Source organism: Elaeis guineensis, chromosome 1, assembly GCF_000442705.2.
Source record: "Elaeis guineensis isolate ETL-2024a chromosome 1, EG11, whole genome shotgun sequence".
Taxonomy (NCBI): domain Eukaryota; kingdom Viridiplantae; phylum Streptophyta; class Magnoliopsida; order Arecales; family Arecaceae; genus Elaeis; species Elaeis guineensis.
In genome coordinates this window covers 158,093,407-158,120,378 of record NC_025993.2, presented here as the reverse complement: position 1 = coordinate 158,120,378, position 26,972 = coordinate 158,093,407, and the positions used below count along the sequence as shown (strand labels likewise).

General features: G+C 37.5%; 2 protein-coding genes across 24 annotated transcripts; one reads left to right on the top strand and one right to left on the bottom strand.

Annotated features, from left to right (window-relative positions):
* Positions 1–421: 421 nt before the first annotated feature.
* LOC105039276 (uncharacterized) lies at positions 422–10,905 on the bottom strand. Of its 23 annotated transcripts, XM_073245388.1 has the most exons (8): positions 7,243–10,905; positions 7,086–7,166; positions 5,106–5,232; positions 4,468–4,569; positions 4,149–4,200; positions 3,034–3,105; positions 1,433–1,526; positions 422–814 (listed from the first exon to the last, which is right to left on the bottom strand). In XM_073245388.1, exon 1 carries the CDS (start codon positions 10,736–10,738, stop codon positions 8,255–8,257), a length of 2,484 nt encoding a protein of 827 aa, XP_073101489.1. In that variant the 5' UTR covers positions 10,739–10,905; the 3' UTR covers positions 422–814; positions 1,433–1,526; positions 3,034–3,105; positions 4,149–4,200; positions 4,468–4,569; positions 5,106–5,232; positions 7,086–7,166; positions 7,243–8,254. The 23 variants fall into 23 exon arrangements, with proteins under 23 accessions (XP_073101489.1, XP_073101481.1, XP_073101477.1 ...); XM_073245380.1 differs by having other exon boundaries at positions 7,086–10,905; XM_073245376.1 differs by lacking the exon at positions 7,086–7,166 and having other exon boundaries at positions 7,206–10,905.
* Positions 10,906–23,607: 12,702 nt separating this feature from the next.
* LOC105039275 (uncharacterized) lies at positions 23,608–26,757 on the top strand. The gene is made up of 4 exons (XM_010915375.3): positions 23,608–24,063; positions 24,159–24,256; positions 26,289–26,349; positions 26,438–26,757. The coding sequence occupies exons 1-3, from the start codon at positions 23,754–23,756 to the stop codon at positions 26,340–26,342; spliced, it is 462 nt and encodes a 153-aa protein (XP_010913677.1). The 5' UTR covers positions 23,608–23,753; the 3' UTR covers positions 26,343–26,349; positions 26,438–26,757.
* The last annotated feature ends 215 nt before the right edge of the window (positions 26,758–26,972 follow it).

Sequence of the window (26,972 nt, the reverse complement as noted above, 5' to 3'; positions counted from 1 at the left end):
TTAACAAGTATGACCTGCTGGTGTTTGTTTTCATTCAAGACATCTAGTCTAGATAGAGGAGAATAACCTACCGCACAGCTACCCTACTGAGAGCAGCACGAGGGTGTCCTAGAGGGAACTAAAAATAACATGTATTGTCCAGTAACAACTGCTTATGTGAAGGAGATCATAATTGCACAAGGTGATATGAAGGTGGAGATACTGCAGGAGAGAGGGAGGGGATCAACAGTGTGATTTCACTTGGACCTCTAAACAGTCAGACATGATACTAAAATCAACCAAAAGAAGAAAAGCTGGCCAATACAAGAGGAGAAGGAAGAAATGATGGAATATTTGTGCTTGGTAACAGAAGATATCAAGATACGGGTTTTCTTATTCTGCTACTAGAAGATCCAAGTGGCACAATAAACATTGATTTAAATTACTTAAATTGCGAGCAAGCAGGAACCTATCAAAGAGACCATTCATCCTCAAAGAAACATAAACAAAATAGGACTGATATCACAATTCACAAAGAATTGTTCCTACCATATGAAATTAACAAGAAACAGCTATACACCTACACTCCGAAATATTATCCACGGAAAGCTTACTACATTGACTTGTGTGATGGAACAGAAAAAGAAGAACAACCAAAAAAAAAAAGAACAGCCTGATGGTTATTGCTCGTGCAGATATAACTAGATCAAGAAATGAAGAACCTGGGCAATTGAGAACCTTGTATTCATAAAAAGCTGATCCTGCTAATTTATCCACTTTATGCTTTCGCTTTCACGTCACCAGTAGAATGAGCAAGTACGCAGCATAAAAAGAGCTGCAAATAAATGGGGAAAAAAAGATAAGAAAACAACATATCTATTTTTCTTTTGTTTTGTGAGCTTATAAAGCCACAATCTGCTTCACAGACCACCATTTGAAGCTAAAGTGACACACTGACATTTTCTCAAGCAAAAAAATTCAATAGCACATGCAAGAACAAAGCCTTAGTCTAAATTAGTCAAATCAGAGAGCAGGTCTGAAAATTTGATCCTTCTTAAAACGCTGGTCATTAGATAAGCTCCGTAAATCACCTTCCAAATAAACATGTAAAGGAATGTTGTTGAACATGAGCACTCTTCTGGCACAGTTACCTTGAAGTACATGGTTATGGTCCAATCACATGAGGCATGGACCCTGCTTAATCGGGGCTAATAATCAAAATTTTATTTTTCCTAATTCCCTGTTTTGATGGTCATTTAGTTTTAGCTTCCTGACTGGTATGAGCGTGTATAAAACAAGGGACAAGTATAAAACAAGGCAGAAGTGCGTATTGAATACACACTACACGGGAGGGACTAAAACTAAACATTGGCAGGCTTTCATTGTTAGATAGCAGTCAAAACAAACACAGAACTAATTTCCCCTTAAGTACATAAAGAAAGAAAAGTCTTACCTAATTAATTCAACAAAAATATTGATGGGGAACTTCTTTGTGTTCATATCCAAGTCACGGGCACAAGATCAGAATGCATCAGAGCTCTACTTTCCTAACAGCAGCACAAACAATCATTAGTTTAAAGATCTAGCATCCACATTTTCAGGAAGAGTATAGGGATGCTTATGAAGTCTTTGCTCAGGTCACTGTAGAATAATGCAATGAGTACTGTTCATGCTACTGCAGCAAGAAAATGTTCAGGGAATTTTAGCGATAACATATTAGTCTACTGTGTCTTTTAGGGTCACTTATTTTAATGCAAAGGACAAGATTAAATTTGTTAGGGTATTAAGATTGTGATCATCCCTTTTTAAGGTTGTATTGTTTCTTTGTTTTCAGTTGATTTGATTGAAAGAAATAATAGGGCAAGGTTTGGTTTTTCCCCCTTCCATTCTCTTATTTTCTTTCTTTTTTTCTGCTTCTCTCTTCTCTAAAGCCTCTCTTTACCATACTACCATTCTTTTTGCTATCCTATTTTATTTTCTGGAGCCAGTAACAAGCTTAAATCTGTAATGAACATGTCAGGCACTACTTTGGTTCCCTGATAACTTTAGAAGCCTTGTCATCCATTGTGAACCATGGAAAATCCAGCATCGTCCCCACCCTTTACCTCCACCAGAATCACTGAAAATCAATTGATAAATTGCAGAAGCCAACCAGATAAGATGCATCAGATTACAAATCTCTTAAACAACATTCCATATGCCTTGTTATCATTCCTAAAAACCTAAATCTGTTTCTCATCACTGTTTGCTAAACCTAGAATCTGCGGGAAGACCCATGATCTCCCTCTTCTCTCCATTGTTGCATGTCAGTTCTGATCTGTCCAGATTTCTGCTGCTGGGAAGCCCTTGAATCATTCACTTCAAGGTCCACCATTGTGCATTTGCAGTCCTATCACCTAGGGTCCTACATCAAAAGTGGTGTGTAATGTTTATACATCAGAACAGCATTATGGGAGGTCTGATACTAATTTGTTTCTGATAAGGCTTGTTGGTTATGATTATGGTTAACTGCATCATAAAAGCAATTTCATGCACTGACTACCATGGAACACCGAATCAGGGAAAGCATCTACTCCCTCATTAAAGGAATCTGTATATTCACATGCATGCATGCACGTAGGTATGCATCACTGAATTACATTCCAATGCAATACACAACTGATAATGTGAACGTATGATTTTTTTTTTTTAATTTAAAAAAAATGGTCCATTGGTGTCTGATTTAAAACATCAAAAAGTATGAGTCCAATATTCCGAAAGAAAAATAACAGAACATTGGAAAGAATAAAGGATGACATGTTGATTAGAGATAAGCATTGCCAAGATCAGCTACATAGACGGTAGACAATTACAATAATGTAGCAGAAAAGTTGGTCACATAGAGTGACAAATTTGCTCAATAGGCAGGAAGAAGTGGCTCCAATCACCATGGTGACAATGTAAGCCATCTCAAGGAGATATACACAAATCCAAAATAGCTGCTCAGGGACAATGTGATCAACAAACTAGAATTCTCTAACATCACAGTAATTTAAACCATTTTTCTATACTGACCTGTCTTTGACTCAGATGTACACTGAAGGACCAAATGCCAAATAGCCAGCCTCCATGGATATCGGGTGTATCCTGCATAATAATCACCGTTATGCTCCAGAGATGCATGATTTCTCCACTAGCTAATGTTAACAGACTTTAATTTGCCCATAGCCTAATGTCAATCAGTAAATGCATATTCTGTTCAGAGGGAAAGAATCCAAGATTTGCCTATAATAACATAGCAGGGGTTGACCATAATATAAAGAATTCAAGAAATGAGCATTATGCCTAACACATACACATTATTGTCATTTATGTATTCTTAACAATATTATATCAAATATTTCTTCTTTTTTTTTTTTCCCCCTATTCCAAACTCACATGCAAAAGAAAGACTCTAAGGCCCTTTTTGGATGCTCAGAGAACTTGTCTGTGGAATAAAACTATATATGACTAGAAAATTGGCATTTCGAAAAGAGAATATCTGAGATGGGGAGAAAGAGTTTTACCACAATCAGAAATTTTGATTTACATGAACTCATACAACATATATCACCTTTCAAAACAAATGGAAGACCCCAGTTTGTTACTAGTGCACAATCCTGTGAACTTCTCTATGGACTCAAACTCTTCTCTTTCAATCACCTCTCCTCTTCTCACCTTTCACATACATGAGTCTATCCCATGGATAACTTACCCAAACTTACCCAGGCTTCCAACAGGCCTTATGTCAGACTAGTAACCTACATGGCTGATTGAATGCTATTACAGGAAATACTGAGAAAGTTTTATTGTCTTCCAAATAGCTCGCTTATAATAGGTTTGAATTTCTTCTTTGTAGTTTACTGGCTAAAGGTATAATTAATGGATTGAGAATATACTCAAATGCAGAGATATATGACTGCATGCATTCAATGACCATTAAACAATTACAAAACTGCCATGTATCAAATGTCATGCTTCCAAATCATACAAGAATATAATGTTACACAGATCTTATTCCTGACACATTAACTTAAATTAGATATTAAAAAAAAACACATTAACTTAAATTTTCTGAGGTCTGCGTAATGTATAATTTAACCTTGAAGTCTCCAGATTAATTAATTACGTTGGAAGTTTTAAGGTATTACCTTGAATAATGCAGTTGCAAATATCAGTGGGCTTGAAAAGTTGGCTGGTCTTCTGAAAACAAAAGTTCGGTAAGATTCATCAAAACAATATATATGGAGCTAATATGCAAGTGATTCTAATATATATATACACGCACGCATGCGCACACGTGCACACACACAGATATGTATATGTATATATTTGTTATTCTACCAACATAAGAAAGATAAATTTTGTCATACTACAAAAATATGAAAGATAAATGTGTGTACTACATCTGCATTTGTATGTATATCGTGGCCAGTCAAGCAATTTGGCAATCTATCATTATGAATGTACCTGCATGTGAAGGAAAAATGCCAGTTGAACAATCACAGCACAAACAGCCAGGATGCAGAATGCTGCAACAACTGCAAATCTCTTCCATCTAAAAAAACATAGCTGTAACAATCAACATTCCACAACCATCAAGGTACCAAATCAGTATTGACGCATTTTTTTTCTGTACATTTTTTATAATTATTGTCTACAAGTGCATACTAGCAAGCTTGGATAAGTCATGCCACAATTATAACATTTCAAAACTGTACAACTGAGACAAATAAGATAATAAGTAGATTCAACTAATGACATGCAGAGCAAAGGCCATGTTCGCATATGAATTATAATATTCAAATTGCACTTATATGTGCAACAGAGCCTATGAGAATGAAACACACGTCCCTATCACATCTATCAGAAAATTTGCACAACCTTGCCTCAGTAATGCAATAAGTTTCACTTAACTCCCTCAAAAATATTTAAACATGCTGATGACAAAGTGCATCTAAGAATTTAAATAAAAAGGAAGCAAGACCCTCTTAAAAGATTAAGTGAATGTGCTCAATCGAAGTTTAGCATCTGTTTACTCCTTGTGAAAAGACGTGAATCTCATTTTACTGATGCATAGGAAAGTTAAATCGTAGGTCAATCCAAACCTTTTCTTTTTCCCTTTTAAACTTGGCCAGCTCGGATAGGCATTCAAACAAGAATGTAGACCTTAATGCATAGCTTCACATTGGCCTAGCATGAAGTAGTTCTGTCCGGACGTCTGACTTGCTTGGGCTGTTCATGTCATTGAATACTCTGTTAGCTCCTTGTTAGATGCCAATTGATGCTTAAAGGTTTTCCAAGTGAGGCCTGAGATTTTAGGTTTGGATCCTTAGAGGATTCTCCATAAATACAAGTCTTTAGGTCAACTTATAGTTAGAAATGCTCTTGTTCTTTTAGTTTTGAGAAAGTTTCAGATCAATGTCAAATCAAATTAGCAGTTCTTTTGTTATTGTTGACCACTTTATACTAGTTCAATATGGATTAAGATTCGTATGACAATGATTAATGGTCAGCTATTAAAGGAAATGCACAGGGAATATTTTTGTAATTTCTGAACCCAATTTTGATCAAGTTAGAAGTCTTATTGTTTAAGGTTGCCAGTTATCGATACATGCTTTCCAGGCATCTATGCATTCAAAGAAAGAAAACAAAAATCATTCCTTTTTTTTGGTACATAAAAATTAAAAAAAAATTATTCTTTTAATGCCCACCACAAACCACATATTCAAATCTATCAGGCTACATGATGCAGATGCCCTAAAGACTTCTCTTTTCTGAGAACTAAAAAAAGAAAACTATCTTTAGCTAGACGGCTTTAAGATGTCGTGGTATTCCATGCGAAACAGCAGATATCCTCCGAATAGAAACCCTGGAACAGCCACCTCGCTCCAATTGCTTCACCCTCTTCTCGATGTGTCTACTCCCATTTCCCACCATTTCTCCTATAAACACCCCGCTCACCATATCAATCTTGGCATTTTTACAAGAATGAACGCCTCGATCCCTCAAATCCCTCAGTTCGAGGCACGTACCTCGCCAGAACGAAGAACAAAGTTGCCAGGGAGGGTAGGAGAAGAGCTGAAAAAGAAGAGAATCAATCGTACTAGACGAATAGAAGAGGAAAGATTGATAAAGAAGCGATCTTGGAGGGACCCAGCTGTGCAACCATATTCCTATTTCTTTACCACAGACTGCAGAACCGCGAAGGTGGATTTCAAAAAAAGAGAAATCGTAGACACATATCATCTGGTACACCCAAGGGCACACCCTCTCACAGATATGAGGGGACCACAAGGAGGGATAGAGGGGCCTACTCTTTAAATTAGTAGAAAGAGGTGGAGCGATACGTTTGATCACGGTGGAATTTAAGGGTGAACATGATCCAATTTGGACTGATTTCATGCTCAAATCTCAACCGAATCAGTCCTAAATGGTTTGACATTTTTAGAAATCAAATCAGATTAATAGAAGATTGAAACCAAATCAAACCAACATAATTTAAACAGTCTGATTTGATTAGATTAATCAGTTTATATTATTATTATTATTATTATTTTTGTGATTCATGAAGACTTGTTTTTTTTACATAAGAGTACCATCAAAAAAATTTATCAAGTAAAATAATTTAAATTAACATAAGATATTGTCACTCAATAAAATAAAATTTTTAAACAAACACCATCATTAAGGATTAAGATAAAGATCTCCAACACATTACAAAAAAAATAAGCAATTCATTAAGTAAGTCACTTAAGGTTTAAAACTAATCAACACAAAATCAAATTGATAAATAACATCATAAATTTAAAATTATTTTTTAATATATTAATACTCCAACATAAATAATATTCTAATTAAAATGATGTTGTTTTATTAAAGCCGGTCTAATTCGATTTGAGAATGATTTTATTTACTGACAAATCTGAACCAATTCAAACATATTTTTTATATGTTAAAAATAAATCAAATCGAATCAAATAAAATTTTAAATCAAATCAAATCGTAATAAAATTTTAAATCAAATCAAATCTGCGATTTGATTCGATTTCACCGATTTGACTGATTTAGATTCGATTTTTGCTCACCCCTGATGGTACCAATTCTTGTGACGTTAGCATTCCCAGCCATCCCCTACCCATCAGTAATTATTCACGCCTCCCCGTTTCCTGACATTTAAACAAAGAATACCGAGATCATATTCTTACCAATTCCTCTTCTCCACATTTCATTTGGTAGACTGACCTGTGAAAATGCCTTAACTGACAGCGGAGCAATGTACTTTCAAATCTTCAAAACCCTGTCAGATGATAAGACTTCAAAGACCTAGAGGGACCCGATAGTATCATAAATCCAGGGGGTCCCATCTCCAAACCCTTACATCCCCCAACTTAAAACCACTCAAAAAACTGAAGCAAATTTTGCAACTTCATCTGCACATCCGAAGGCCAAGATATCCTGTCTCTAATACGATATTGTCATTCCAGCCTACACGAAATGAACCAAGAAACTGCCACCCATTCTAGATCTCAATAATAAGCTAAGAAAATATATTTCCAGCAAGCTTTTTGCCCATCATATATCATTCCAAAAGAGAACAGGGTTTTCCATTTCTAACATCAAATCTGAAACTGCATCTGAAAATGTCCGCAGCTCTGATGACATTCTTCCAAAAACTGCAAACTCTACATGAAGCTTCGACCAGAAAACAATCCACGTTGGATTCTTCCAAACTTTGGTTCTATAGAGATCTGCATTAGATAATGGCGGTATTTATGGCGAATCTTTTCCACCATTCTCTGAATTGTTTTCTTGGTGCAACGGTCACAGCATGTCTTCCAAAGAACATGCATTAAAATGATTGGTTTCCAGTTGGCCACAATAACAAGTCTCCTAGAACACTACTGAGACGGAAGTTCCATTTTTCTGCATAATTATAGGCATTTCTAAGCTTCCATTCAATGGCATGGCCAACTACACATGACTACGGAAACTGCAAGTTAGCTACTTTGGGTTGGCTTGGCTATATAAGAATATAGAAATGTTAAACTCATACAAGATATCCAGAAAGTGTTCAACTCTGAGTGAATAAACAATTCCAGACCATGATTGCAAACAAGTCAATATTGGCATTACAGGCACTCAATTTCAAAGAGAAGTTTTAGACCACAAAAACTATGAACAAATGGTAGCACTTACAATCAGTGGTACACTGCTGCATCTCAACAATCTCATTTACCAGGAGAGATTAGCTGGATCATTGCCATGACTGAACCCGGCGAGTGAGCTTATGCACCGACTGCTTGTTGAAAGATGGGTCTATTTGCAAAATATTAGATACAAATTCCAAGGCCGCTTCATATCTTTTTGCTTTACAGTAACCATCAACAATAGTCCTATATGTCAGTTCAATAGGCTTGCAGTCATGCTGCATCATGTAGCTGATAACATCACTAGCTTCTCTGAACATCTCCAAGTTCACATAACCACCGATGAAGGTATTATAAGTCACCAAGCAAGGAGGAATACCTTTCGCCATCATCTCTGACAGAATCCTCATAGCCTCATGCATGAGCCCTTGCTTGCAAAATCCATTGATCACAGTGTTATAAGAAACTACATCTGGTTTAATTCCTGATCCTTGAAGTTGCTTCAGTATATCTTCTGCTTCCCAGCACTCTCCAGCTCTTGCATACATGTCCATTAAGCTATTATATGTGATCAGATCAGGCTGCAGCCCACTCTGATGGATCAAATCATGCATATCACGAGCCTGGCCATACATCCCATGCTTTGCATAGATTGAAATCATTGAATTGAGGATAACTAAATCAGGCTTGTACCCTTTCGTCTTCAATTCCTTGAATGCTTTCTCCATGCCATTCAACAATCTGCACTTGAAGTTGGCAATCACAAGTGTTCGTAAGATCACCCAGCTTGGGAAGATCTGACCATCATAAACTTGTTTTTCCATTGCTTCTATCCCTTCAATGTGTTTTGCTTTTGCATAGCATTGGAGTAACAAAGAATATGATAGCTCATTAGGCTTGAAGCCCTTGTTCGTCACATCTTGCATAACTGACTCTGCAGCTACCCAATCACCTTTCCTAGCTATCGCATTCAATAGTGCATTGTACGTTGTGAGACAGGGGCTAAATCCTGCCTTAACCATCTCATCATACATCTTCAAAGCATGAGTCCTCAACCCACACCGGCCATATGCAGCAATCAGAGTGTTGAAGGTATCACGATCGGGTTCAACCCCTCTATTCTTCATCTCTCCAAACACCTGGCTCACATATTTCTCCATACCCCTCTTACCGCACATGGCGAGCATTGTGTTCCATGTAATCCTATTTGGGACACACCCATTAGACTTCATCTCACAGAGTAGGTTCAACATCTCTTCCGATCGTGATTTCTTCCCGAGCATTCCAAGAATAGTATTATATGTGCACACATTTGGGACACAACCCAACTTCTTCATTTGATCGAACAAAGCCAGAGCCTCGATCTCCTTTCCAGCCTTACCATAAGCATTTATCACAGTGGTGTATGTAACAGAGTTGGGCCTGATACCTTCACGAGTCATCTTATCTAACACGGCTGCCCCTTCTTCATAGAAACCAGCTCTAGCATATGTTGCTACAATCTCATTGTAAGTAACAGAGTCTGGTGCACAGTTATTATCCTCCATTTCCTTCAAAACACTCAGTGCCTCGGGATAATTTCCTGCCTTCCCATACACTTGTAACAGAGAATTATATGTGACAATCCCCGGAACATAGCCCTGAGACTTCACTTGTGTGAAGAACTCTGATGCCTCCACCAACAGCCCTTCCCTTCCACAAGCTGAAATGACAGTGCTACAAGTGAACTCATCAAAACCCACTTCGCTGCTCTTCATCTCATTCAGAAGGGTCAATATCCTGTTCCAAGACCGGCCCTTGCGACCATATACATCAAGCACTACATTGTAGGTGACCAAGGTGGGCGACAGTCCTTTCACCTTGATCTGTTCAAATAAGGCAATGGCTCTATCGTACTTGCCTGCCCGGGAATAGGCATGGAGCAAGGTAGTGTACGCACGGATATCAAGACAGTAGTCCTCCAGTGGAATAGAATCAAACACCTCGGAGGCAATGGAATGCTGGGATTGCCTGCCCAGCACCCGAACGATGACTTCGATTGCCGGGGCATCTAATTTGGCTCCTCTGACGTCCGGATTGGAGACGACCCATTCAAACAAGAGGAGGGCTCTCTCCCAATTCCCCGAGAGATCAAGCCCCTTCAAGAGGCTGACCAAATCCAGGCCAAAAATCTCATCTTTAGCCGACTCCAGATAGGAATTCAATGCGGGGAGAGGCTGTTTGATGATGGAATTGAGCAAAGACTTGCCTTTTCTGGAGAGGAATTCCAGGCGGGGGTCCTGTTGGCCTCCTCGGAAGTCCTCTTGGCCATTGCCGAGCCGAGGCAGCGTGGCCGGGGAGCTCTTCTCCTGGTGAATCGAGGAGAGGGCGAGCTCCAAGGAAGGAAAGGTGGGATTTTTATGGGACGGGGTGGTGCGATTCTCTTGGGTGAGATGTTGAAGGAAGGAGTCCAAGGGAAGGGACTGGGAGGGAGAGGGGGGAGGAGGGGGGAGGGAAAGGTTGAATTTTGTGGGATGGTTTGAGGGTTTTTCGGGGGGTTTTGTGGTTTGGTTTGGCAGGGTTGGCCGGTTGGGGAAGAGGGTTCCCTCCATTTTTGGGGCGGGAGAGAGAGTGACAGAGAGCGGATTTAGAGGCTGTGGAGATGGCTTCAATGTCCTGGTAGTCTAATCTTGCATGGTTGGTCTCAAACCATCCATCCCGGTCTCCCATATCCATTCCCAGACTCCGCAGTGGAGGATGTCCCCTTAAAAGAGCCTGACTATTGCGAGGAGGTGAGACCCCTGGCCTTTCCTCACTACCTAGTCTCCTTGGGTGTAGCAAAGTCTAATATTTTGTTGAATAGTATGTCCGTTTATAAGCACCAGTTGAATAGCTTATTTTTTTTGAATATTTTTTTATATTAATTTAGAGAAAAAATTATATCTTATACAGTGTGTACTATCAGACTATGCATATTATCAACCATCATTAGTATAGCAATGCATCAAGATGAATGCTTGATGAATGAAATCTACATAAACGAGCGGCTATAATTGGCAACGCTCTTGACTATATGGCGCATGCCATGTAAGACATAATTCAGAGGCCCTTTATTGCCCGTGTATGTTTTGAGAAATCATTTATATGATTAAGATGCTGAATAGAAAAGTTGCAAGAATCGTGAAATTTAAAAAAAACCGTAACTTCGGGACTTGTAAGTAATTTAACATTCACTTATGGATGGATGGAGGCATTATCGACTAAATATATGAGGCTCATAGAAATGGGACCAGTGAGTGATTAAAATTCTGTCACGGCCTATTTATTTGACATTTTTCAGCAGGATCCTTGCTGACTCTGTGTAAAGCTTGATACTGGAAATCCATAGCATTGCTGGCTCCCCTATCCAGAAGTTCCCTTTGCACTCCATCCTGACGAACTTCTGTAAATTGATAATCTACAACTGTGATTGAATTATCTTTGTCAGTTTATCGCATTCATCCCTCATATAAAATGTGAAAAAGCACCCCCAAAACTTCATAGAATGTATGATAATGACCGCTATTAACTAAACAAGCCCTAATGCTGGATAGCTTTTTATGTGCCCCATAACATGGATCGATGAGTACTATGGTTTTCAAGTGCAGACCCCAGTGCTTCTATCTTATACTTCAGCTCACTCAGCTTCCACTAGACCAACAAAACAATAAAATGTCTGTGGTAGGTGATCAAAGGAACTGGCGACTAGAGGATAACAATTTATTTAAAATTGAGATGAATTTTAGTAAGATGCCTACTTCACAAAGTTCTCCAAACTCCAATTACTAGATGAGTTATCAATTAATAATTTTGGGCATGCAGAGGTCTATGAATACTTGTATCCTTCAGAGAAATTTTTCTACTATTTGACTTTGAGAACGCCAATGAAATGACGATGCATGATTTTCTATGAGCCTTAATCATCCAAGAATATGCATTTTAAATTACTGCATTCATCTGTTGACGATAAGCATATGAGGAAGAATATTTAAATATGATAGCAGGTGGTAAGAACTTCTCACAGTTGAAGGAATGTGCAACTATGAGCTGGCTTGCATGGGAGAAGTTCCTAATTTCTAATACTAGCGATGCCAGTCTGAAACTGGGACACGATAATAGCTTTAAAGCTTAACAGTCATTTAGGCTATAATGTAAGAGAATTTTGTTTCCTTTTTCAAAGTGTTCCTGATGTTAGCTTTAGCTAATCCTTTGTAATAGTATACCTGTACTTTAACTAGAGAGATATAGAGAGAGAGAGATGTTTTATCGCAAAGAATATGTTCCTTGAAGAGGCTTCATTAAAACCACCCCACAGATGATTATATGCTTCTATACTAATAGTTTTAGAAAATATTTGTTTCTGTAGGTACATGAATTAAAATTCTAATTGTAGATGTTAAATCATCCTTTAACCATGTTCTAACTTTGAAAGTTATAAATACTTCTGTTCTACAATAATAAGAAATTAGGAAAAATAGGTATCCATGAGATTGTATGTTAGAAAGGAAAATTACTGGACTTAATGGGCATATAGCATGAGATTCAGTAGAAGTATGCCATATTTTCTCATACCCAAATTGATCATCAACAAGATGGTTAAATAAAGAAGATAAGAAACATGAAACATCATGAGCAGTGCAGCTGTACAGATTGACAGGGAGAGAGACTAGTATGTTAAAAAGAATTAAAATAAATACACTGAAGAAACAGAACTAATGGAATGATCCAATTTATAAGTACCTTGGAAAGGCCTCTTGCATTAGCAACTGCTCTATAGCATGTTTGGATTCAATTTCTGAAATAATTGCTAATGATCCTTTGTGGTAGTCCTTCACTAACTTTGAATTCTTTCCACTGTAATGACATAAAACAAAATTTCTTTAATCATTTGTAGAACAAGTGACTTTTAATGGTTAACAAGATAAGGAACAAAATAACAAACAAACAAGTATGATTCTTCAATACTGAGGGTGAAAAAAGGGAAAATCTTCAATTTACCTGGTTTAACACATTGTTCCTTAGAAGGCACAGCAGAATCCTTATCCTTGTTTGCACAAGTAAATCAGAAAACACATCATGAACTGTTTATTAACACATAAAATACCATAAACTTCCATGCAAATAAAAGAGTCTATAATTAACCTAAGATAGAACTAAGAGATAGAGAAACTTACGATACTCAGCACTACAAGTACCACTTCAGCTAGAGAAAGTACAGATAAACATGATGAGAAAGTTCACAGATGGGTAGATAAAAAGGCACAACTTAAAAGAACAGAGGCAACACTTGTAGAAGGAGCCAACCAGATATCCAGCGAATAAAACAAAGTTTTTGTTTGGATAAAATAGCAATGGGTTTCTCCATGTATCCCTTGGCTACATGAATTGGAAAATAATACTGAATAAATAATTTCCAAAATAATCAAATTTAGCACCCCAAATATTGTATTTGCCTGTGGAGGTCACACAGGAACGCTACCACAAGTAGGGATGTAGGATGAGTCGGATTGGATCAGATACGGATAGATCAAAAAATTTTAAACTTGAAGCAAACCTAGTTATTAAATATATCAAAATTTGAAATTTGGACATACTAGGTAACCCAATTCAATCCATTTAACATGTTTAACAAATGGATAACTTACTTTTTCTATTGATCTGTATAACCTATTAACTTATATAACCTATAAATTTATTAACCTATTTAATAAGGAGGCAAGCTGTCTAACTTCCTTAATTTGACCCAACTCGATTATTAAATGGGTTTAGAGCCGATCATGAGTTGGGCTTCGAGCCTAAACTCTATTCATTTTTAATCGGACCGTGAGTTGGATCTATGTAAAATTTAACATTTTTTGGACCCAAGCTCCACCCATGACCTCCTCTAAATGAGTTAGACACATCAAAGGGCTAAAAGTTGAACCCAATCTGATTAAATAGTTTAGACGGAGTAATTTATTTATAATCCGAACTTATTTAGCCCAAATCTAAATTTTTTATTGCAAGCCAAATGCGAATCAAATTGACTAATAGAATCATATTTTGTTGGTCCTAACCACAAGGGCTATTGTTAGTTAAGCATATTTTTGAGAGTTAATAAATAGATTCACTCCAAATCATCAAAAATTGTAGATTCAATTTACCAAAAAAACTTCTATGATTCATATCTCGTACATGAAATTGAAACCCGAACGTATTCCATACTATTTTTTTTTATTGAAAATGAATTAGGATTGTCTAGTGTGAGAAAGTCTTGCGATTCATCTACCTTCCTTTTCACTTCCTGGTTAGGGTTTTGAGGGTTAGGGTTTTGCTTTTCTTTGACTTTAAAGATTGAGGTAGGGTTTTGTGGGCTGGTATGGACTGTTGTCCTTCAGGATCAGTCCATGGTGTCGGTTTCGGGAAATTGGATGTTTCTTCAGCCGCTGGTATGGTATCATCTTCGACTATTTCATCGATTGCTAACATAGGTGGGATGAAGGAAGTTGTCTAAGTAGAATTAAGGGGAAGTCTCCCACATAAAAAAAAGGCAAAATGAAGATGGACACTTCTCCTTTCGCCACTACCTCACCAACTGGTGTTCCTTCTAATGTCAGAAATGAAATTAGGGGTCCTCCTCCTTAGGGGTCAAGATCGCACGGAGGAGGCTCTGCATTCTCATCATCCCTGCCAAAAAGTTCGATAGTAGATCCCAATCGATCGTGGAGTCAGGTAGTTCAAGGGCAGAGAAGGTTTCGTTGGGAAACCACCAAAACTTTGGATGCTGAGAGTGAGCAGTTGGAAAAAAGTTTTCCAAGATTATTTACTTTACAGAGAGGAGGATATTCAACATTTAGCTCAGCGTCTGCAGTCAGCATTGATAGGTAAGTTTCTAGGTAAGGGTTTTTCACTTAAATTTATTGAAAAAGAACTTCGCATACAATGGGGTGCTCAAGGTGATTTTCAGGTCTCTTTTTTATACGATGGATTATTGTTGTTTCAGTGTCCATCGGAGAAAAATAGAGACTGAATTTTGGAAAAAGGGCCATGGTCTCTGGCTAGTCAATTGCTTGCCTTAGAACCCTGGAGAGCAAAATTTCTACCGGGATGGGATACTGTCACATAGTTAAGAGTTTAGCTCCGTCTATCAAATCTTTCGTTGGAATTATGGGAATCAAAAAAATTTTTAAAAATTACATCTTATGCTGGTGTTCCTTTGTTTTTGGATGAATGGATCTTAAACTCCTCATGTATGGGGTATGCTAGAGTTTGTGTTTTAATGGATTTTAGGAAGCCAGTTTGTCTAGGAGCTAGGATTCAAGTTCAAGATGAGATTATCTGGCAGCAGTTGATTTATGAGGAATTGTTGAATATTTGTTATAAATGTGGTAAAATTGGGGTCTCAATGGATACTTGTGATTGCTCTACCAAGGAGGCTGAGGAATATCTTATTTTCAGTCCTTAGATTAGAGCATCTAGAGTACTGCTTGTCCTGTTACTTAATCCATAGGTACCATTGAGTAATCAAAAATTCTCTCCTGTTGGTGGACGACTAACTAATGAATGGTTGCAGCCAAAAAAACCAGTGAAGCAATCTTCGGTGCAAGGTCAAAATAGTACATCTGTTGTTCACTCTACTTCCAAATTTGGCATTTTAGCTAAGAATGCATCGGAGGATGTCCAAGAACCTCAGAATATGGAGATAGTTCAACCAATGATATTCTGTGCTACACAACCTGCAATTGGAAAGGAGGTAGGTAAATGAAGACGTTCTCCTACGAAGTCTAAAGATCGAGCAAATTTAAATTCCCCACCACAGGCTAAATTGATTCTGCAAGATCCACGAGAAGATGTTAACAATGATCAGTCACTGTCAAATTCTTCCTTTGTTGCTAAAGGCAAGGTATCAGTGCTCGAGATATGGAAACCTGTTAATATTTTCTCTCTCAAACCACCAAATACTCACACTGATCTAGGGGAAACATCAAATAAGTCTCATACTCAGATCCACTATACACCTTCTTTATCCAATGAGCAAACAAATCAAACTCAAGAAGATGTGTGTCAAGAGCTTTAAAATGCTTTACAAGGTAATCTCCTTCCTCATAATTTGATCGCAGTGCCTATAACTCAAGGGGATGTGAGTTCACTTGACAAGGATGTTGGGTCTGATACACGATCCGAGGATCAACATCCCAATATATCATCATGAAAATGTTTGTTTGGAATTGGTGGGGTGTGGCTAGGCCCCCTTTTGTGAATTATACGGAATCTCTGTTGCGGCAATATCATATAGATATGCTTTGTTTTTTAGAAACTCATCTTGGTGTGAAAGTCTGTAATCATATCGTAGGATTTTTGATCTAGCCTGGGATTTGTATATGATTCATGTGATTGGATTATCAGACGGCATTATTATAGTGTGGAGAAAGGTTCTTGGTAGATTAATTTTTATCATATAGATCGGCAGATTGCTTTTGATGTTCTTTCTGTACATAATGGTCCTTTGTGGATATTAGGTATCATGTATGCCAGCACTTCGATTTTTCAATATAGGTTTTTTTGGTCGTTGATTCAAAATATTTTATCTCTCCAATTTTCTTTTCTTCTTATTGATGATTTAACTGTATCTTGAATGTGTCCAATAAAAAAGGGAGTAAACCCTTCATCATTAATCATGATGTTAGGGAATTCCATACTTTTCTTCGGTCAACCAGTCTAATTGATCTAAATTTCTCAGGACCCTTTTATACATGGTGCAATAATCGATTAGGTGCTGCTCGAGTTTGGGAATGGATTGATCGAGAGTTTGCTAATGATCTTTGGGTTAATATGTATCCTAAATCTTCGATCACTCATCTGACTCGTTTTGCTTTTGATCACTGTCCTCTTCTTCTTTCTATTCTTTATAATATTAATGGAGGTCCACGGTTGTTTCGGTTTGAAAAATTTTGGTTAACTTATCCTAATATTTTTGATTTGATTTGGAAGAATTGGGTTAGTTATAACACGCATAACTCTTTGGATAGAGTTTCCTTTCTTCTTAAAAAGATTAGACGTGCCATAAGTAAGTGGAAATTTACTTTAGGTATTTTAAATACATGGGTTAGACAGTTATATGATCAGATCTATGACATCCAACTTTTGGAATCTTAGAATGGTATTTTATCCATGAATGATTATGTTCTGTTGCTGTCCTTGCTTCGAAAATATAACATGATCCTTCATCGTATTGAAATTATGTGGCATCAGAAATCTCGAGTCCAGTGGCTTAAAGAGGGTGATACTAATACAAAATTTTTTCAATGTTCTATTATATTGCGTAGAAGATCTAATCGAATTAATATCTTTTCCTTGCCACAAGGTGGTACCACTGATGATTCTTCTGTGATACTACATCTCCTGATTGATCATTTTTGTGATAAATGGATGGCAGATGTGGTGATTCCTGATCTCATTGATCCAATTATAACATCGATTTTATCTTCAAATCAGATTGCTTTACTTATTCACTCCATTACGGAGGAGAAAATTGAGAATGCTGTCATGTTCCTGCATCCGGATAAAGTGCCTGGGTCGGATGGGTTTTTGGAGTTTTTTTTTCCAAAAATTTTGGCCAATTATTTAGCATAATGTTTTTTCTGCAGTTAATTTTTTTTTTTCTTCATACTGATCTTCCTACTTCTTGGATGGACACAGTTATTACTCTAATTCCAAAAAAACTTAATCCTCAGAATCCAGATGATTAACATCCTATTAGTCTATGTAACATGATTTATAAAATCATTGCAAAAATTTGGTTCAGAGACATAAATCTATTTTACCTCATTTAATCTCACAGGAGCAAGGTGCTTTTATTGCTAATCAACATATAATGGATAATCTTTTGCTGGTCCAAGAAATTATGCATTCTCTTCATTGTGCTCCTCCTTCTAGAGGTCTGATATTATTAAAACTTGATATGAAAAAAGCATATGATTGGGTTCATTGATCCTATTTGTTTAATATTCTTAGATAGTTTCATTTTTTTGATCAATTCATTTCTTAGACTCATGGATGCATCTCAAATCCCCAATTTAAGTTGCTTTTGAATGGTACACCTTCTCCATCTTTTGTTGCAACTGAAGGATTATGTCAGGGTCGCCCTTTTTCATTTTATCTGTTCATTTTATGTTCTCAAGTTTTTTCTAATTTTTTGTATACTGCTATTCAAATGAAACTGCTTAAAGGATATAAGATCCATGCTAGTCCTCATATCTCTCACATTTTTTATGTGGATGACTGTCCACTGGTGGCTCATGCGATCATGCAAAATACTATTTGTATTGTAGCCATTCTGGATGCTTATGTTATTTACTCTGGTCAATTTGTTAATATTACAAAATCTCATATTACTTTCTCTTCAGGTATAAATCACACTATTTGGGACAATTTAATTGATCTGCTTCATATTATGGAGAAAAGGGAGGTTTGGCATTATTTGGAGGCCCCATTATGAGGTACGTCTCTCAAAGTCTCTGACTTTCAATTTTTGCTAAATAAAATTGCTAGCAAAATTACGCTTAAAAATGGTGAACACTATACTTTACTGGTCATATGACTTTACTTCAGTCAGTTTTGTGTGCAATTCTCCTCTATGTTTATTCTTCTGTTCATGTGCCTAAGTCTATACTTCAAAAAATTGATAAAGAATTTAGATCTTTTCTTTGGGGATGCACTTCAGAGAGCCGTGCTTTTCATCCAGTTGCTTGAAGTCAGGTTTGCACTCCAAAATCAAAAGGGGGGAAGGGTTGGGGTTTCAGGCATCTACTCAGCATCATCTTTAATGTCTTTGCAAGCTTGCGGCCTAGCTTGTTTTACATCCTACCACATTATGGGCACAACTGGTTCATGCTAAATATAAAATTATAAGATCTTAAATTGACTATACTGGTCATAGAAATACCTCTGCAATCTTGCAAAGAATTACTCAGGCCGGCTCTCTTTTGAAGTATCAATTTCAATGGGTTGTTGGTTCAGGTGCTGCAATTAATGTCTACAAGGATCCTTAGATAACAATAATTCTACTTATGGTCTAGCCTACTTATATTAATATGGATAATTTGGATTTGGACTTAAATATTTCCAACCTTATAGGAACTAATAGGAACTAGAATATTCAAATTCTTGCTCTGCTTTTCTCATATGATCTCCTTAATCTTATTTGTGCAATTCCATTATCGCAGGAAGAATGGGCAGGCCAATTGGTATGGGGCTCCTCAAAGTTATTGCATATTTCTTTAAGTGATATGAAGAGGTTATCTTTTACTAATAATGATCTAAATATGCATGTTAATTCGGTTTGGATTTGATTTTTACGGGTGCTTTTGCGCATTAAAACATTTTGTTGGAGATTGGTATGAAACTGGCTGCCTAGTAAAGATACCCTTAGCCGGTGCAATATAATTTCTATGAATCAAAGGTACTGCGATGTATGCAGCAAGCGGGTGGAGGATTGTGAACATCCTATCTTTCGATGCTGTCGTGCACAAATGTTTTGGCAGCAACTGAGTTGCATGTACCGATTGAATCTTTATTTTAATTTGCTATCGGTTCTCATAGAGTACCTCTCTAATGCTTTGGTAGCGATGGAACAGAGATCAATTTTAGCATATGTAGCTTGGTTGCTTTGGTGGACTCGCAATGAACGAATTTTTAATGACAACCAAATGATGATTGCATAGTTATTGCGCAAATTGATGATTTTTTAGAAAGATTATGGCTTTGATCATTTTCAACATTCTCAAAACCCATGCCAGTATTGGGATAGCCAACTGCGAAGAACTCTTTCTTCACATCGACCTCACCTTGTGTCTTGGCTACCCCCTCCTGTTGGGGTTTTGAAAATTAATTTTGATGCATCAATTATTCAACATAAGGTGGCTGCAGGTTACGTCATTCGGAATCACAATGCTTTCATCTTGCGAGCAGGAGGTAAGTTCCTCATTTGTCTGTCCCTTTTGCTGAATTAATGGCCGCTTGGCTTGCGATTAGGGTTGCTATACAAGAACTTCAAGCTTCCCGAATTTGGGTGGAGGGGGACTCTGCTACTGTAGTGTCTTGATTACAGAATCCATCTCTCCATTTGGTGAATCATATTCCTTATGTTCGAGATGGACAAAGATGGCTTGCAAGTATGGATGGTTATGAAATTTCTTATATTTTTAGGGAAACAAATCAGATGGTAGATTTTATGGCAAATAGAGCTCTGCAAGGGGTTTTTATGCGGTCATATGATGAAATTTTTGATCATAATGCGGTACATCTTCTACAAGCTGATGCTCATGGAATTTCCTATAATCGATAAATATTGTCTTACTGACCATGATAGCCGTATAATTTTCCTTTTGTTGCATTTAAATCATCTTTATGGAATAACTGTTGTTTTTGTTTTGCAGGATGGGTCAGTTTGTTGGTCTTATTTTGAAGCTATAATGGCTATGCTTTTGTACATGGGCTACACTGCAGTTTTACTGCTTAAGGGTATTCATGATGCAAGGAGAAGGCTGGAATTGTATGCGATCTGTTCATTTCAACATAAGATATCATTATATGCCAATCAACAAGAGATGGAGCAACATCTAATGACAAGGTTTCTCCCATACCAGATGAACAATGTTATACTTGTTTTTGTTCCTATGGTTAGTGCTGGTGCCATGTATTTCAGTCAAAAAAGATCAGTGAACAAAATAAATAAAAAACAAAGAGGGAAAAAAGGAATTTGGAAAAAAATTGAATTACTCAAAAGAATGATGTACATAGATAAAAAAAAGAGAGGTGCAAAAGAAACTGAGTGGAAAAAAGGGACAATAATGCATGAGATGGAAAAAAAGGAAAGGTCAAATGAAGAAACAACAGATGAAAAGAAGTATCTTGCCTGTGGTTATCTATATATGCAGGTATCAGTTTATGGTTCTATCCAACCTATAATTCATGCTATCAAAAGCTCCTTGCTGGAAGATCTTCAAAATTATGCACTGATGTCCCATATTCTTCAAAGTTTGCTGCTTGTACCTTCTTGCATCATAAAGACCAATGTTGCTGTAGGTCGTCCTTCAACCATTGGATACTTCATGCTTCATGCTTTACTCATAATGCAAAACGACATATCTATACTTCTACAGTCATTCATCAAGGCATATTTAATATATGAGATTTTTGGCACTTACTATGGTATCAATTTGGGCGTATCACTCTTACTGTTAATCAGTTTTATTCAACAGTCGAACACATTACAAGAATTGTACAGTGCCCTATACTATGTCAGTGTTCCTCATCATCACTGCTTCAGCAACTTTTCTGATGTTTCATATTGTACAGCATTGCAAAAAAAACAAGGAGAAAAGGGCAAAAGACAGAGGGAAAAAAAAAGGAAAAAGGAAATAAAAAAAAACAAAAGAAAAGCATACAAATAGGTATTTTTTCACTAACTTTTTTTGGATTTTGTTGCAGGTTTTAATGGCCAATGATTGTATATCTTTTATGATGGGTTGCTTCTTCCAATTCTGTATCATGGGTTCTGCTTTCTACAGGCTATCTAAGCAAGTGTATTATGCCAATAACTTTTCATTCATGGTGGAGCATTATAAGTTTAGGTCATGGTCTTCATCAATTAATTACAGGTTATTTCACAAGTTCACTTCAATTGAAGAGGTGGCCTCTTGCTTACATTCACCGTTAAACAAGGCTTGCTGTAGTACAACTGGCAGTTGGGTGGCTGAACATTCCTTGCTATTGTGTTGTACACCTCCCATGCAGGATTCTGTTCGACTTTATTACTCTGCTGATGTCTTTTTATTTCAACAACCAGAAATCTGCAACTTCCTTTTCCTATGCTGCTGCTGTCTCTGCATCAATTTCAGTATACGTGCAATTCTTGTATTACTTGCAGCAGCTCTTTACATCAATGGACTTTTGGGTTATATTTTAGCTTGCTGTGCATACTCTCTTCACAGGTTTTCCTTTCTCAGGTTTCCTCCTTTGGAACTCTTGGCAACTGTAACATTTTGGGTCTTTACAATGGTTTCAGTATTATACTCTGTTTTTCCTGTATATCCTCCTTTTATAGCATCTTTGTTCCACCAGGTTTTGGTTTTTCTTACACTACTTTGGGGCTATGGAAATAGGCATTTTTTGTGTTCATCTATTAGCCTGCTTCTTAGCAAACTTGTACACCTTTCATGAATGAATAAAGTTTCTCCTTACCAAAAAAAAAAAGAAAAAGAAAACGAATTCCATCCTAAAATTACATAACCTGTATATTAAACAAAGAACCACGTGCTCACGTGGCAAGTGTTAGCATAATACCCGTCATCAGCAACATTTCTACTGTCTTTTTCCATGCTCATAATACGGTAGCATGTATAAATCCAGATTTCCAACATGGCGGAAAACCCAATCATGTGAATCCCTGGATCCCACCATATGGACGGTACCATGGTCTCTGTACCCCTTTCGGTGGTCACATGCCTCCCCCGTCGGCTGTCCCCAGATTTATCCTCCCGTGTCGGAGCGCACCTTGAATCCCGAATGCTGAACCTTTTTCTATTTTTTTTTTTAATTTTTTTTTATTACTAGTCCGCTCTTCTCGACGAAAGGTAAAGTTGGCAGTGTAGAAGCACTCAATCCGGTGGTCCAACCTACATAGGGTGGATTCTCTTTGGGAAGGAAGTCTGTAAACATGCTTTATATGAATTAAGAGGCCTTCGGGCCATCTTCTACCAAAAAAATAAAAAGGGGTGGATTTTATCCAATTGATCCAAAAGAGAATAATGGCAAAACAACCTCAAACCGATTAGGATATAAAATTTTTTTTATTTATCTCTAAAAATAATTTTTATATATAAACAATTTTTGTAGTTTTATTCTCTTCATTCATCCTACTACATTTATTTTTATCCACTCCATCTCATCTCAAGATAAATGCAGGATAAATATGGATAATGCCCTACACGATACGTTGCCAGCTCTTTGGAGGACTTTATGATTTATTATATCCTTGTTAATTTATAAAAACCACACCAAAGAGTACACTAAACATTTTCTGTGATAAGGAATCTCCACCATCCGATGGACTAATAAAGTCTCAGATTAGCTTATCGTCATATAACCTATATATAAACAATAAAACAGAGACGGAACAACTACTTATTTTCCTCCGCGGCTAAGTATACCCAGGTGTCAGATAGATGGCGACCAGTAGGTACCCGCTTGTGCTACGATCTAACCGCCGTACCAAACACTTATTTCCCAGAATACCCTTATCATCCACCTCCAACGAACATACCATCTCTCGCGGCCTCTCTCTCTCTCTATTTATATTTCCCAGTGGCAAATCTAGATATTTTTCTACAAAGAAAGGTGAAATTCATTTCCATTTGTTAAAATTATTCCAAAAAAGACGATGTTCCCTGGAGCTCGGGGATGCGGTTTAAAACACCATCAATGGCCGCCATGGTAGGGAGATGCCATCAGGTCTCCCTTGACATTGGCCTCCCCTGCTCCCATTCCCTAGCCAAACGTTGATCCTAACCCTAGAAGGAGGTTCTGATCGGCATTCGGAGGTCGGTCATGGCGGCCGAGCGGGCGTGGGAGGCGACGCCGCCGCCGGTCATCGGAAAAGCCGGGAGCTACACGGTCTTCCTGACCCCTCCGGCGACGCCAAATCCCTCCGAGGCCCCGAGATCCCCAGTTCCCAGCCCTGGGTCTAATCCTAGCTCCGGCCCTCGAAAGGTCGCTCCTTTGCCTCCCAAGTCTCCTCCCTCCCCTCCTCCTCCTTCTCCCGTGCAGGTTCCCCCGCTGAATTTCGAGAAGCCGCGTACCGAGTCGTCGGGCTCCGCGTTCGGGTTCTTCTGGGACGCGGTCGCCAAAGTCCAAGATGGTATCTTTTTGAGGGTTTAGGGTTTTTGGTGGGGCGTGGCGTTTTGAGTCTTTAAATTTCAGGAGTTTTGAGCTGTTGTTGGGTGGATTTGGCAGTGCATTCGCGCTTGGATGAGTACTTGGCAAATGTGTTGGGGCTGGATCAGTCGAAGTATCAGTGGGCTTTGAACGATTACTACGAAAACAAAGGAGCGGTGAGGATTTAATACTTTGGCCATGAAATTGGAGTAGTCCTGCATAGTTGCATCGAAAATGTGACCTTTTTAATAGCAAAATTTGTTGCCTGTTGTATTGTTAGATATTCTTTATATATACTGCTGTAGGTATAGATGGTCTTTTGGAGTCATGGGGCTTGGAAGAATCCATGAAAGGCTATCCAACTTGGGGTCAGTTTCCCAAATTTTAATTCCCAAAGGTTCAAAGATTTATGTTGTCCCAAAAAAATGTGAGCAGCTTCATTAAAATAGTTTGATGTCACTACTAATCTGTTCTCTTGGAGCCATAATTGACAAATCTCTCTCCAAATGACATATAAGTGATCTTCTTTGACTTGTCTATTATAAAGGAAATCATTCACTTGTTGGGGAGAAATCCTGTATGCCTACCCTCATATAGCAATGATTGGGGTGCTTCAACATGAAGGCCACTTTTTTCTTTCATGCTTCTTTCTGTAGAACAGCTTCTTGTGTGCCAGCAAGGAACAATCCAAAGTGTGGTTAAGCAGGAGACTCTTCTTGGTTTAAAGCGTAGCTGTTTACTGTTAGTTTGTTGAGCTGTAATTTTCTTTTGGTTGATGTTTATGTTAGATGTTATGTAGATTTTCTGTTCAGAAGTATTTTACTTTCGAAGTTCATTTTGTAGACTTTGAATGCCCTTCATAGAAGTATTAGGGTGCATTTCTGTATGTGTGATTGTGTTCAATGTGTATCACTTGATTCATTTTCAATGGAGTATGGAACTCGTTAGTCGAAGAAGACAGAAAAAAGAGGGCACAAATTCTGTGAGGATCTATGACTGGGTTGCCAGCAACAATTGAATAATTTACCAGAAATTATGAGATAGACTAATATCTGTGTATCAATATATACTAGGGTACTTAAAATGGAAGTGTGATTACTAACTGATCTACCCATTCTAGTAAATCGGAAGAAAAGGAAAAAAAAATCTGATAAAACAATGGAATTGGCAATGTTGCATGTGTCAGGATGTTGGACAAAGAAATGTGTACCTCTTAAAGTGAAGGGAAGCTTAAAATGCATGGATCTTTCATAAAAAATGGAGGAACCTAAAGGATGCAACTCTAAAGGATAAATTGAGTAGAGAACTTGTGGGTATTGTATGATCATGTGCAATGATCAGAAGAAACCTGGCTAAATAGAGGCATAATTATAAAACAGTTATATTAAAGGTATATGCCTTATTGCGTGTTAGATCTGAAATAGGTTACTCTGACAAAGACTTTAGCCTTTAAGATGATAGCAGAACATGATAGAGATGGAGTAACTCTGCAAGTTAGTTTTGGAATATGTTGTGCTGATGAAAGTTGTAGCTTATGACAGGAAATTATAGATGGTAAATTGAGAAGAACATTATAACAAAGAAACATGACAAGTCTTGTTGACTTTAGCTAGTAAGTTTTCACTGCTGTTCCAGATGCATCAATTTGGAGAATTCAATTTAATTGAAAAGGATTACATATTCATTTTATATTTACTAATACCTTTGAAGAGCCATGCCAAGGTTTATCTTTCATGTCTTCATTCAATAAAAAGAAGCTGCTCGCATTCATTCATGGACGTTCTTGACATGCTTGGGTTAACTTTAAGTCATGTTATCATTTGATCTAGTGCCTTCCAATCTAAGATAAATAATGCCTTGGATTCCCTGGAGCATGAGTGACTTTAGACTCAAGATTTCTTTCTAGAGCATCATGTTTAAACCTTTTTCATCTACTCTTAGGCTGGTGTGAATTTAGTTGCTAGTTTGCATCTCAGAATGGTGGGTTGAACAGTTTTTCAAAGCATGGTTGTTCAAAAACTTTTTTTAAACCTTTCTTTTCAATATGCTACTGTTATAACTGCAAACCATTTGTTTGCTTAAGATTGGTTAACATCTTGTACTCCTCAAGAAACAAATATTTGATCTATCACTTCCCAACAAACTTTATGACTGTAGATTTCTTGTTTGGTTTACGAACATCCCTAACTTAAATCTTCCAAATTATAGGTAAAGGAAAGTGGCAAAGCAAAAGGACTTGTTACCAAACAGCAAGTTGTGTAATTTGTTGGTACGTAGTTCAGTCCAGCTGTTACTTGTGAGGACATCATTTTAATTTTTTGTTTTAGCTCTTACGCTGTTATGTTCTGTCTGTGCAGTGTTACTTCGACATTATGCAGTTCTTATGACTGCACATTTAATGCCGTATGATGAAAATTCCATCTGAATAATTTACGCAAAAGCATGTGGAGAGAGGACTATCCATTGGAAAGCTGGGTCTCATTACTTCAGATGCCATTCTGTCTTTGCTAATTATGGTGTGGCTTCCAAGTCATGGAGTCTATTGCTATTTAAAATGCTATCATCTGTAGATCAATTTGTTCTTATCATCTATGAGCAATGAATTAGAGGTCGGAGTTTTGTTTTTGACCTTGCTACGATCTTCTTATTGGAAAAATGACAAATATGCATTCTCTTATGCACAGAGTCTTTGCTATTGCTTGTGTTTCTTTGGGCACCTTGTGTTTTTCTTTGATGAAATAGGTGCAGGTGGACTAGTAATCTCTATGTATTCGTAAGTATTCTATTGGAATAACAGGTCGAAGCCTTAGTAGTGTTGGATCCAATCCCCACAGACCTTGATGCGTGGCATGGAAGTACGTTGGCTGATGTGTAAACTCCACCCTTTGGGTA